Source organism: Centrocercus urophasianus, unplaced genomic scaffold, assembly GCF_019232065.1.
Source record: "Centrocercus urophasianus isolate 14NV4802_14NV808 unplaced genomic scaffold, USGS_Curo_1.0 seq_10, whole genome shotgun sequence".
In the NCBI taxonomy this organism is placed as follows: Eukaryota; Metazoa; Chordata; class Aves; order Galliformes; family Phasianidae; genus Centrocercus; species Centrocercus urophasianus.
The window spans coordinates 75,111,384-75,125,201 of NW_024884142.1; the positions used below are offsets into that span (position 1 = coordinate 75,111,384).

The following is a 13,818-nucleotide window of genomic DNA, read 5'->3' on the forward strand; positions in this document are numbered from 1 at the left end:
ATCACACATTTTTGTCCTTTTCAACCCAAGTTGTCTAAACCAAGTCCTATACACTCCAGACCTTCAATCCTCTTTTTACCTCTTTTAAGATTTTCTCCTTCCTTCTTTGAAACCCTTTCCACTACTTTAGGTATTATCATAAGAATTTAAATCTCAGCATTAAAGTTACTTTACTGAAAAGACTTCAGATGAGACCCAATTTACCCAAGTTTCTTTAACTTAAATATAAATTCAATGATAATACTAAGAACTGCTAACAAGATTTACTGTATTAACAAACACATATTCTAGTTGGCACTCTTCGGTCAATTATTTCCTTCCAAGATCTAGTGAAAAGCAGACTTGGATCAACATGGGAAGCCAGCACCACAATACTCTAAGTCACTACATGGGGAAGCCAGCAGAGAAAACTCTTCTCGAACAATGGGCTGACTACAGATCTTCCTTTTTGTAATAGGTGCTGCTTCTTGGCAGAGTTTCCTGAAGAGGCAGGTATCTAAAGACTAATTTAGTTCTAGGCCAAGAGATTCATTTCAGAAATATCTGTAAAGAAGGGATACCATAAAACTGTGTCATCGCACATATGCAATGATCACTTGTATTTAACAAGCAAGCAGCTACTTTTTACACCAGATTTTGTTTCCAAATGTTTTTTCAAGCTGTAGCCACACACAGATCATACTACAGGAATCAAACACATCAAGCAAATTCATGGAGCACTACAGCAAAATCCTTCATTTGGAAAACAAAGCAAAACAATCCACTAACAATGCCTTTATGCATTTCTTCAGAGAAACAAATACTATCAGTGCTTTAGGGGATCCCTGCTAACAAATCAATCCTGTTTGGCCATGCAAGGATGCAATGAACCTTGTAGCTGTCTTCGACCTGTAACAGTTTCAGCTTTGTAGAATATGCCCCAAACTCTAGGCCCCTACAGTAGAAGGAATTGAAGGTATCTTGTGATATCCTTTTGAAGCTAAGTGGATGTTTTGCTGATAAGGCCCTGACCTGGTAGAACACGACTGCCCAGAAAACAAGTGTGTAAAATGTTCAGCTTTAAATAAGAAAGGAGTTACAATTTTAAATATGCACCTGGTTCTTGAGAAGGAAAATGGTGATGTTACATACATAGAAGTATTGTTAGTATAATTGCAACTAAAAACTGGAAGGAATATTTTATCTTGCATTTTAGCACTTTGATTAAACACCAGATATTAGATTCCAGCACGAAAACAGATGGACCCAGAAGTCATCGCACAACAGTCATGTGGGTTTTTGTAACTTCCTGTGGAGAATTTGACACTGCAACTGTGGTACGTATTTCCAGCACTTTTATGCTTAGGAAAAGGTACTTCTATTAGTTTTGGTAGTGGCACAGGAAGGCGTTCTTTAAATATACATGTCCGGGCTGTAATTTAAACTATTGCTATGATACTTTCTTTCTGTGAGGAATACATAGTTTCACAGCACAAGCGTTTTCAGCAATTTAGAAGTTGGAAATGACAAGGACTTCAGACAAAAAAAAAATTCTCTAAGCTTTTTCTATGTAGTTTTTTCAATAACAAAAGAAGGTTTGGAAATTCTAACACAGAAGAAATACAACAAGGTTATACAACCTGGTAAGACAAAAAGATAACAAAAATACTCCAGATTTAGTATTTAAGAAAAGCATAAATTACATCCACATATTTACTGTAAAAGATGCCAAGATGTCAGCTGTCCCTTCTATAGAGAAAATTATTAAAGCTATAGACATAATTTCAAACTACCGCTGTGGTAAACCAGGCTGTACATTTCTACTCTCTATACTGAGACAAATGCAAAAACTGGTTTGGTTCCTATTGAAGAATAAACAAAAGAGATCCATTTCTTCCTAAAATGCATGCAAGTATATATTATAAATACAAAAATAAGTTAACCTCTCAATTCAGATTTTTATGAAAGTTTGTTTTTAGTTCCAGTAGGCTAAACTTACGTTCTTAAAAACTTTTAACTCAAGTTACCAGAAAGTCTAAAATGTAAGCAGAAATGGGAGTTGTAATGAAACAGGTATAAGAAAATGAAGCATAGAAGGCATCAAACATGGTACAGACAGCATCAGGTTTACAGACGTCTTTCCTATGTTAATTTTGCTTAGAGTTGAACTTCTAAATACTTCTAAATAATAGTTTTTGAGCTGTCCACTCTCTGGAGGAATTACAGAATGACAATAAACACTAAAACCTTTAAGACTGCAACATTAATCAAGTTCAGCAGCATCGAGGCAGCAGTAGCCCAACGGTCAGGAGGTAACCAAGTCAACAAGCCTTGAAATTACATACCAAATGCAAAAGCAAATCTGAAACTTACAACAGAAAATTGACATTACAGTTGGACATTAGAATATACAATAAAAAATGAAACTTATCTTAATTTGAATACTGGTCTGGTATAAGACTGGAAACCAGATAAGGTGCTCACATTAAATAAATATTTACATAGTATGATACATAGTATCATTGGGGAAAAAACAAACTCTCTTAACAAATGCCTTGCTTCACAGTTACCAAATGATTCACCACTCCAAGTCATTTTTACAAGGAAAACTAATCTGAGAGAGAAAATAAATCATAAGCACTGTAGCATGATTTAAAAAGTAGATGTCTTAGAGCTTTGTTATGTTAGGTACCATCTTTCAGTATTCAGTCAGATACATGGTTTGAAGAACTGGGATAACTGGTAAACATAAGATTTAGTTATAATACTTGAGTTACAGAGTGACCATAATCACTTATACTTGCTTTCATACAGGTTCTCAAAGAATCATTTTAGTTCTGTCTATAACTTTCTATTATGTAAGCAATACAACTTTCAGATTTGCTTTAATTTACAGTAGAGTTAGATCGGCTCCTACCTGACCCTGGGAATGACTGAAGACTATTTTCAGCATAGCTCAGTAGACCACTATGCATCTGCATAGAAATATCTGAAGGTTAAGCCAAAAGGAAAAACCAGTCTTTTCTATTACCCACGTGCATAGGCAGTGTGCATGTAGTGGCTCCATTAAGAAAACACTGTAGTTTCTTGAGTTTGATGACCTTAATTATGAGAATATGGAAGACATTTCACAGATGTATTTGCCAAACTTGAAAGTCAATAGATAAAGCAAATAAATCTCAATTCAAGTATGCAGAAACTTTCAGGAGCAGGTTTTCCTCTAAAATATCAAGAGTTGAAGATGGTCACTCACAGAAAGTAAAAACATCCTCAAGGATTTAGTCTAAAGAATCCAATATCACTTTTAGGCAGCCAAAATGGCTAATGAATCAGGAAATTGAAAAGATTTGAAACAGTAGAGAATTTCCAGGGAACAGTAGGTTACATTTCAGCAGACTAATGTGGATAAGAGAACAGTAAACTAGCGTAAAAATACTCCCCATCTAAGCAGACTGATAGGAAAGCTGTAAAAATTGCCAGAAGCATCTTTAACAAGCTTCCAAACATATGTTCCATATCAGAAGAAATTCCAAGCTGAGAAAATGAGAGAAAAACACAATGAGTATCTTAGACAAACCAGAAATCGTTTGTAAAACCAAATAAACATGGAGGAAAAAAAAATTTTGACAGCCTATAGTAGTAAGTGGTTTACATAACAGCACTTTCTGTAGAAGATAATAAAGTTTCCATGCTTCCAATAAATCAATTAAAGTACTCCTTACTTTCATTAAATCCTTACATATCACCAAATCTGCCTTTGATGTTGCAAATGGAGATCTAGCTCCAAAAAAGCAAAATCTGGGCTTCATCTCCTTAAAAAAAAAAACAAACAAACAAACAAACAAACAAAAAAAAAACAACAACAAAAAAAACCACAACCCTCTACATTTGTATTTATAAACAGTTGAGAACAAAAATCCTAACAGAACTTTAGCATGAAATGCCAATTGCAAGAATTCAAGTGAATTTACATCTTAAGCACACATTGATATTTATTTGTAACAAAAAAATAATCTTTTTTTTTTGTTGCTTACAAGGACATTTCTAGAGACTAGCACTTCTTAATCCACTCATTTTTAACTTCTCACTAATCTCAGCAAGTTCAATTCAAAGTCCTTTCTCAAGCAAAACTCACAGTGGATTTACTGTGGATTCAGACAAAATAAATTTTTTGGAAGTACAATCAGAGTAGTGCAATCAAATGTACTTTTCACAGAATCACATAATCATAGGTGATCATAGGTACGGACCCCTGGTAATCACCAAGTTCAACTCCTCCGCCAAAGCATGTTCCCCACAGTAGATTTCACAGGAAAGCATCCAAACACGGATATCTCCAGAGACTCCATCACCTCTCTGGACAGCCTGTTCTAATGCTCTGCCACCCTTTTAAAGAAAGCTATTTTATTCTGGAAAGTACTTGTAGACTGATAAGGGAAATGAAACATTATCTTGAAGTTCCTTGTCTTACATGAAATGAGGAACCTGGAACTGGATACAGTACTCCAGATGTAGTCTCACCAGTGCAGAGCAGAAGGAGAGGATAACTTCCCTCAGTCAGCTGACCATACTCTTTTTTCGTGTTCCCTGGGATACCATCGGTCTTCTCAGCTACAAAGTCACGCTGCTGACTCACAGTTGACCTACAGTCCACCAGTACATCTAGGTCCTTTTAGCATCAAGTGAGTGGAGCCAGACTCTTTTTGGTGGCGCCCAGTGACAGGATGAAGGGCAAAAGGCACAAACTAATGCAGCAAGTTTTATCTGAACATGAGAAAAAAATTCTGTGAGGGTGACAGAGCACTGCAACAGGTTGCCCAGGGAGATTGTGGAGTCTCCTTCTCTGGAGATGTTCAGGTGGGCTCTAAATATTTGTTCAATCATCTGTAGGAAACATGCTTTGTCAGGGAGTTTGGATAGACGAACTCCAGAGGTCCCTTCCAACTCCAGTAGTTCTGTGAATTGGAGTAATGTATGTTAATGTGGTGACTCAAAATACCAGAAAATAGTTTTGTTAAACTTATCAGAAGTATAGCATCATAAAACTTTCAAAATTTCTTATCAGTAGCAGTGAAAAATTCAACTACATCTAATCTGGTAGAAGTTCAGCTTGAGAATGAATTGGAATGTGTGTTTTTACCTGGTCTTGTAACAGGAGATATATTCTATTCTGAGGAATGAGGAGTATCAGGAATAAGCCTGAGTAATGTTTGAAGTACATCAGTGTGCTTCGTTGATAATTAAAAAACATTAAAATGGGTACATCTGTTTGGTGACAAACTCAGTCATGAGCGCAGGGCCAGAATATTTGTCCCCAGCTAGCTACTACAGTACCTGCAAACGATCCCAAGACATACGCGTGTGTAGTAGACAGTTTCCCTAGTGGACTGAAACCTTTTCTTGAACAAAGGACACAGAATAGATTACGATGGAAAATCTCAGTCAATCCTCTCCAGCAGGGAGTTTTCTGTGGGTTTTCCAACAATAGAAGGAAGCATTTCCCCCAGATTATTACATAAATACATGAAAGAGCCAAGATAAATATTTTGAGAAGTCTAAATACAAGATGAAAATATTTAGCTTACAGAACTGAACAGTTGGTGTGTTATCATCACTACTGTCCCACTGTTCATAATCACCATCTGTTTATAGAAAGCATCTCTCACCTCTCATTTTAAAGTCAACTTGTCAGCCCTTCAGGAGAAATTTTTTTTTCAGCATGCTTGCAAACTGCCAAGTGAAAAGCAATATTCAATTCTGACTGAGTTGCATAGCAAATAATTTCTCCACCAAACACTAAAATATCCTCACAGCTTCTCAGTTAAAGATACAGGAAATGGCTAAAAATGACCAGAACATGATCCTTATAAAGTCTTTTGTAAGCATAAAACAATTCCTCTAAAGATCATCAGCATAAACAACCACTGGAAACTATCACTACAATTTATTTTGTTCTTTGAATGTCAGAATATTAGCCCTGTTTTCTGGCAACAAAAATGTTTGAACTTCAGTAGAAAGAAATTCAGCAGGAGGAAAAATGATATACATATCTTCCACTGACAGAGTCATGTTACAAGCAAGCAGAAGACAGATCTATTTTAAAATAGGAGTCGCTTGCACAAGAAAAGTGATATAAAGTGACAAGAGTCAAAATACAACAGAATGTTTACCACCCCAATGACATATGATGAAGTCAGATTTTCTTGCTTTATTCATTGATTTATCCTGAAACTACTTATTTGTAAAAGTGGCACAATCTCCTGAGAAAGACCATAAGCAACTCTGTGTGTGAAATCCTAAATATAAGATCTCTTCTAGTTGTGGATTATGAATAACAACAAAACTGCAGTATAGATTTTACAATAAGGTGAATTACTAAAAATAAGTATTGAAGCCTTTGTAAAACTCAAGTTATTATGCTACTATCTTTGCATTTTCTGGAATGTTCATCTGAAACAGATTAAATTCACAGCCAGAGAGATATGCTTTTTTCAGATTCATAAAAGGTAGCATGATGCAGTAAATAATAGCAATCAACCAGCACAACTACTGAGTATATTAAAACATTCTGCACTCTTACTCATGTAGTTACAGATCTATAATTTAGAGTGTTCTGCGATTAAAATGGGTACTGAAAATTAAATTCTCCTTTTTCACAGTACTTGGACTAAGATAAAAAGCTCTAGTCTGCTCATTCTAAGCTAATTGTCTTATACAATCTGTAAAAGGCCCTCAATGATAGGAGCTGGCTTGCCAAAATAGCAGCAGCAGGCAATCTTCCAATCTAAACAGCGTTGTGCTGCTGCCTTACTAAATCACAGGAGAATGATACCTACCACACCCTCCTAAAAGAAGACTCTTGGGATCCAAGAACAACAAATCTAACAGCAAGTAAACCAATATAATTTTTAGCTGAAGAATTCAATGTTGTATAGCCCATTGTCCTCAGCGAAACCTAGGACATTACTACGATGCTGCACTTGTGTATCCTTGATGTGTATAATTAACAAGTCATATGCATATAGTCCAAATTGATTTTGAAAGAATGCGTAGCTTCAGGATTATGAATATTACTTGGAGATTTGCAATATGTGAAATTTGAACCTCATACCTCACAAACTTTTCTATTTGTTGAAATGTCAAGACAAACATCAAAGATTGGTCATCATCCAAACTTTCTGAAATATCCATCTCTGTCTGTACAGAACGTAGCAGAAAATCCTCAGCAATACAGTAATTTGAGCTGATATGCTGGTTCCTATGTTATGCGCAATGGTCACTTGTACATAAACAAGACATCGTTTTCAGAAAGAGAGAGCATAATATCAAGGTGACAACTTGCCAGTGCTTCATAGATTCTTAAAGACTAAAGAATAAGCACTGTTACATAAACCACCATTTATACTGGTGATTTGTTGACAAAATATAACTTTTTTTTTTTGCTAACATATTTCTGAGGATATCAAAAACTTTGTTATAAGGAAAAAATTCTATTCATTGACTATAATTATGATATCAAATCAAGTAAATTCTTACTTCAAAATTGAAGAATGATACACAGGAAAAGCAGGAGACAAATTAAAAGTTTTAGGAGCTAAACTAAAAAAAGTTCACAGACTTCGCTACAGGGGAAGAGATGCAAGATTATTCCAGTCTAGTATTTCACAGCTAAGTGACAGAAAGACAGCATCAGATAAATCTAACAAATATGTGAAGCACCCACTGTAAAAATCCATGGTATAGATTGCTCTAGTTCTGAATTCTCCTCAATTATCACTGGACTGCAAGAAAGCAGAACCCAAATCAAACAGAACTCTTAAGACTTTGTTTCCTCCTTTCCCTCTTTCATTTCCTCAAGTATTTTGTTTTTTAGACTAAGTTTTTTCTTTCACATGCACCTCACAATACACAGCTCCTGTCCATTCATCCATCCCCTCAATTAGTAAGCAATTTTAGAGGATAATCATAGAATCGATTGGGTTGGAAAAGATGTTCAAGACTGTCAAATCCAACCTCAACCTAACCATACCATCATAGCTAAAACTGGCAATGCTAAATAGCTTAAGAGATATTTATGTCAGGATACTAGTGAAATTTAAGTGCTTATTTGCACTTAAATTGTTGACTTTTGAACTGATTATCACTTTTAGATAAAAAAAAATTCATTACAAAATACATAAACAGTATACAGAAGAATAAATCATGAATATGTGAACTATTAGTCTAGGATGCTTTTCCTCTGAACTTTCATAAGCAATTCTAAAACCTATTGATACCACTAATGCTTTTTGTTTAAAAAACTCAATTGGAAAACAAAGAAAAAAATTAAACTAGGCAACGAAAACCTGCCTAGAATTATTGCATGCCATAAGTTGTTTTATATGGATTTTGAAATTAACAATTTGTAAACACAAATTGTTAATTTAAACAACTCTGAAATGCAAAGAAAGATACTTGCAAAGAAAGATATTTAACAGTTAACACTATTTTAGTTAACCAGCATAGTAACTCCCTTACTTATACAATCCATGCTAATTAGCCAACAATTTGCTTTTTTTGAGTTGCTGTTTCAATCAAATAGTAAGCACATAGTTAAATCTATTGGTATTTACATAGCTAAAGTTAAATATGTCCTTAGAATCTTGTAAAAATTAGGTTATGAGTGGTTTCTGAAGACCTGGCATGCAGAAGAAAATATTCTTTTCAGAATATTAATAATAAATAATGCTTTTTGCCTATTCATATTTCAAAATTATGTAGTCTGAAATCTAATAATGTATTTTTTCTCATCTTTTAAGACATATGAGTCAATATTTATAATTTCTGGGATTGACAGTATAATTTTCTGAAATTTCTTTAAGTTACATTACAAGGCAATATTTACTGAAAGTTACTTGTAATGTAGTTACAAGTTACAAGACATTATTTACAAGACAATAATAGAAAAATCAATTATGAGACCTGGTGAGGCCTGCAGTAATTCCCAACTCTTGAGAACAACATTTCTGTAAGATAGTCTGTACTAAAATTACAATTACTAAAAGTAAACTTCTCAAATCCATACAGAAATTGGGAGGCCAAAAGGTAGGTTTTAACCAAGCATATGCACTTATTTTAATTCTCTTATATCAACTAAGTTATTTTGCCACAAAAGTAATTAATGCTCATTTCACCAGGTGGTATTTTTTCAAAACACTTTGCCTTAATTGTTGGGTAGAACATTTTTGGATTAATAAAGTCTGCAGCACGTGTCCAGGTCTGAGTTCAAAAGGAAAGAGCTATATCTCAATCATTATCACATATAGCAGACAGCTTTTGGCTGATAGTATACCACTGTATCTTTACACTGCCAAAATTATGCAATAAAAACAGTGATAACCTCTTGAGATCTTATAGAGCATTGCAGCTAAACATCTCAAAATAGTAACTTGCCTACAGATAAAACAGGATGCTTCAAGTAAATGTAGATAAGACTTTTTTTTTTTTTAAATGTATGATATTGATCTTACAGTAGTATTATAAAAATTAAACTAAAACAGTTCTTAAACTAAAAGAGCAGAAAATCTTAGGAGTTAGGAGGAAATTATTTACTCACAGAGTTGTGAGGCACTGAAACAGGTTGCCTAGAGAAGTTGTTGAAGCCACATCCCTGAATGTGTTCAAGGCCACATTAGGTAGAACTTTGTGCAGAGGGTGATGTCTCCACCCACTACAGGGAATTAGATGGTCCTTTAGGTCCCTTCCATCCCCAGACATTCTATGATTCTACAATTACTACTTTTTAAATCATGTAATTGACTACAAGCCATAGTTCGGCTTTCTTTTAACTGAATTTGACTCTCAAACATTTTCTCTTCTTTTGACAGACTCTTGGCCTCATTCAAACTACGAACTGATCTGAAAAACAATTTGACTATTCTTCAAGAACTTATGAACATAATACTTTCAATGTGAACATGCACTGAAGCTTGTTATTTTCAGTACTCTAAGAAATCAAACAAAAGAAAGAAAAATATAGTTTATACATTAGGGAAAATGCTGTCATTCTCATAGAGACAAAAGATTGAGAGAGCATGGAAACTTGGTTACATGCTTGCAAAGACAGTTGGTCTCCAGAGATAGGGTTTAAGGCATCCTGGTAAGGCTGAGTGGGTTGTGCTATTTACATGGTTTCTACTACATTTATGTTTTATTTATTATTTTACATTTGTTACTCTAAAGTATTCCTTGAGAACAATAATGCAAACATTAAGAAACACTTTTTGTTTTTACAGCATTACCATTATAACAGCTACACATTACAGAACATTCAAAGTCCTAATGCTGCCAACATTACTGACTAGACTTGCAGCAGAACATCAGGCCCCTCGAAAGATGTGCAGACAAATATGGACATTTAGAATAATAAAAAAAAAGTTATTATTTATCTGTAGCCCTCAGAGAAATATGGCTGATATTTTTTTTAATTATTTTTATTAACTGTAAGATGTCCCCTAGGGGAGTGTTCCTCTGTTCACATTTGCCATCATGACTTTTGAAGATGCATCGTTTTCATGTCACATAGAATGTGACAGAGTATCAGAACCTGACCCAAAGCAGATTGAAAAGTAGACTGGAAAGAAGGGGACACGTTTACAGCTATTTTCAGAACATTTGTAATCTAATCATACACAAAACTTCTCATCTCAGAACATATTATCTTCTCAGTCCAGACAGACACTTATCTAAACACTCATTATCCCAACATGACAGGAATCAGGTAGATTTACTTCTAGCCAAAGAAGATACTTCATTGTCACAGGTCCTCTTCGCCAACCATATGTCCAAAATAATTCTTTTTCAATAAAAAAAAAATCTGGAATGTTTACCTACTATATTTTACAGAACAGTTACAGTATAGTTTGAATAACAAGAAAAAATTGGCGTTACTGCTAGATTAAAATCTTTTATCAGTTGCACATATACAAACTTATCTGCTGACAAATGACACTAATGTATATCGAATGGTACTGTTAGCTACCCTAAATGAACACCTTGTCTATCAGTTCAGCTCAATTTTTTTTTCAGAAAGGATATTATTTATAGGATCACATGGTAAATTATTATTTTGAAATACAACAGAATGCAGATTTTGAATTTGTTCATACTTACCAAGTCCTTGCTCTAGAAAGGCAGAATTGCAATAGAGCTATTGAAATGCACAAAAGTGCAGCTACCTTTCATTTCTGGAACTAAGACTTCAATTTATTTAATCACTTTTTTTAAAAAATAATTGAAATAATCACAATATTTTATTGAAAAGGCTGAATAAAAAAACCCAGACACCTAAATAGTATAGTATAAGCAAAACTACTAATGACAATCACAGAAAGTTCCCAATCTGATATCAGAGATGGAAGCATAATTAATGAAATCTCATTCCATTTGAAAGTAAGATTCCTCTCATAGGTTGTAAGATTACAAAAAAATTGGAAAGAAAAATGCATTTATTGATGTTTTACTATACTGTGCAATTAATAACGCCTGCACAAAACTTCTTTCAATACCTGCTGTACTGGTTATTTTTTTCTAAAGGTCATTACTTCCAGATTTTCTGGGAAACCAACTTTTTTTTCTAGTGATTTTTATGAGTTATGCTAAAAAAAATCCTTTTCTAGAACAAATTTACTTGAAGATTTAAAGTTCTAGAACATAATTTGCACTTTTTTTGGGGGGGGGAGAACTATACAACAGAAGATTCACATCAGTTTGTTAAAGCCATTATTACCTTGAGAGAACTATAAATTTGTATCCCTGCATTTGTGTATCCAGAATTAGCAGAATACTACTATTACTAAAAATAAAAAAAATCCTATTCTGTTATGCATTTGAATAATATGTTGAAAATCATATTTTAATAACCCAATAAATACTCGCTTAATTTACACTAACCTTTAGTTCTGGAAAGAAAAGGCAGCCTGTGAACTGAAGAGCTGAGATCTTTTGCTTCTTTTAGACTAAAAAATCTTGGCGGGTTTTGACTTTCTTCTAAGTTTATAGAATGAGACTGCTTCAATGATGTAGAACCAGCAGAGGCAGCATTGAGCTGAAAAAGAGCCTCTCGTGTTTTCTTTCTCTCATTTTTTAGCATATTTACCAGAATATCTGCAAGATATATTAAGGAAGTAATTAAGAATCTCTTTTCAATAAAACAATTATTTGTTTCTTTAAGACTTACAACAATTCACATTTAGAAGCCTGTTTGTGAACATGAATTTAAAGTCAGGAATTTTGTTTGAAATTAAATCCAGCCATCTTAGCTTTTTCCATACAGGAGATTCATCTTTAAAAAGCACTAATTAATTCACAAGTTGAACACAACTGTTGAGCATTTACAGTCAAACAGAAATGAAAACTCCATTAAGATTGCTGTTGTGTGACTCCCTTTTTAATTCTTTTAAATTCTATTTAAAGTCTAATAAACAAAGTTTTTTGAAGAGGAGAAACCCTTAACTTACAATTAGGCTGAAAATTGTATCACATCTGTAGCCTTTTCATAACAAGAAAGTCTACTAAAATGCAGAACAGCAATTAGCAAATGCACTGTTATATATTCACTAAAAGTATATGATATAGATATGTTTTGCTAAGAGCATCAAGAGGTCTTACAGGGAAAATTTTGTGAGCCTTCAACCAAAACCACAGGATTCTTTGTACTGTTGAATTTATTTTATTGTGTTATTAATTCTAATCCTCATTAATTTTCTAAATGAACAGAAAAATCTAAGGAAAGATAAATTAGTAAACTGGGTGACAATAATAAAATTCTGTACAGTATAGTTATTATGATAGCTCCTGGTTTGAAGAACAATCAAGAAAACCTCATTTCTTGACTATAAAGCTTTCATATTTCTCACCACTTTATCACACAAGTCAAATTATTAGCTTTTGAACAATGATAGACTGAATTTGATATACAAGAGCTGCAGTGAATGCAATGCCTCTCATTTTACAGTGTTAGCCCATGACATCAGAGGCATATATATATCTGTAGTATGGCAGTAGCAGTTGAACCTTCCCACCAGTATTCTGTTACATTTTGTTGCTGTGCAACAAATGGCAGCAGATAAGCAGTCTTGCAAAATGGTATCTGACATGGGAGTGCATATGAAGAAAAAGTGTCATTGAATTCTTCCACATGGAAAAAAAGACACCTACTGACATTCATTGGCACTTACTGAACATTTATGGAGACTAAACAGTGAAAGTGGGCACAGTGAGGCATTAAGAGGCCCATGTCAGCATTGTTGACAGTGGGTCCCCTCCATTGCTGCAGATCTTCACAAGAACAGCATGCAGGTTAGTGTACATTACTGACAAAAATGCATAGCTAAGGGTGACTATGATGGAAATAAATATTGCTTTGTAGCTGAGAATTTGCTCTATCGAGTACTGCTATTGTGCTCTTTTTATTCTCATGAACACTATAACAAATACAAAGACATTGCTTTCACTGCAACCTACATACTTGTGCCTGCTGTGAGGCACTGAAATGGACAAAGCACATTTAAGTATTCTAATATTTTTATATGCAGAAAGCCTTAGCTTTAATTTAATTTTTAAATGCGTGTAAAGAGTATAAGTTTCATATTCATTCAAAAGGTACATAATCCAATAGTCCCCAAAGCAGCACTTCATTTGGCTAAAAATAACACTTACAGGAAATTCTATTCTTTGTAAGGTAATAAATTGATCTTTACATAGCATCAGATTTTCCCATTCTATGGGAAAAATGCCTAATTTGCTTGAGGAGAGTTTTTTAGGCATGGGTTTATTCGCAGTCTTTGGATCTTGGCTGGA

At 34.0% G+C, this 13,818-nt stretch overlaps 1 protein-coding gene across 1 annotated transcript in view; it reads right to left on the reverse strand.

Annotated features, from left to right (window-relative positions):
• Window positions 1–13,818, reverse strand: part of KIF6 (kinesin family member 6) — a 140,013-nt gene that overhangs the window by 74,754 nt on the left and 51,441 nt on the right. The window contains exon 13 of the mRNA XM_042821733.1: window positions 11,911–12,123. Coding sequence (XP_042677667.1) covers window positions 11,911–12,123 — 213 coding nt within the window. The remainder of the gene's footprint in view (window positions 1–11,910; window positions 12,124–13,818) is intronic.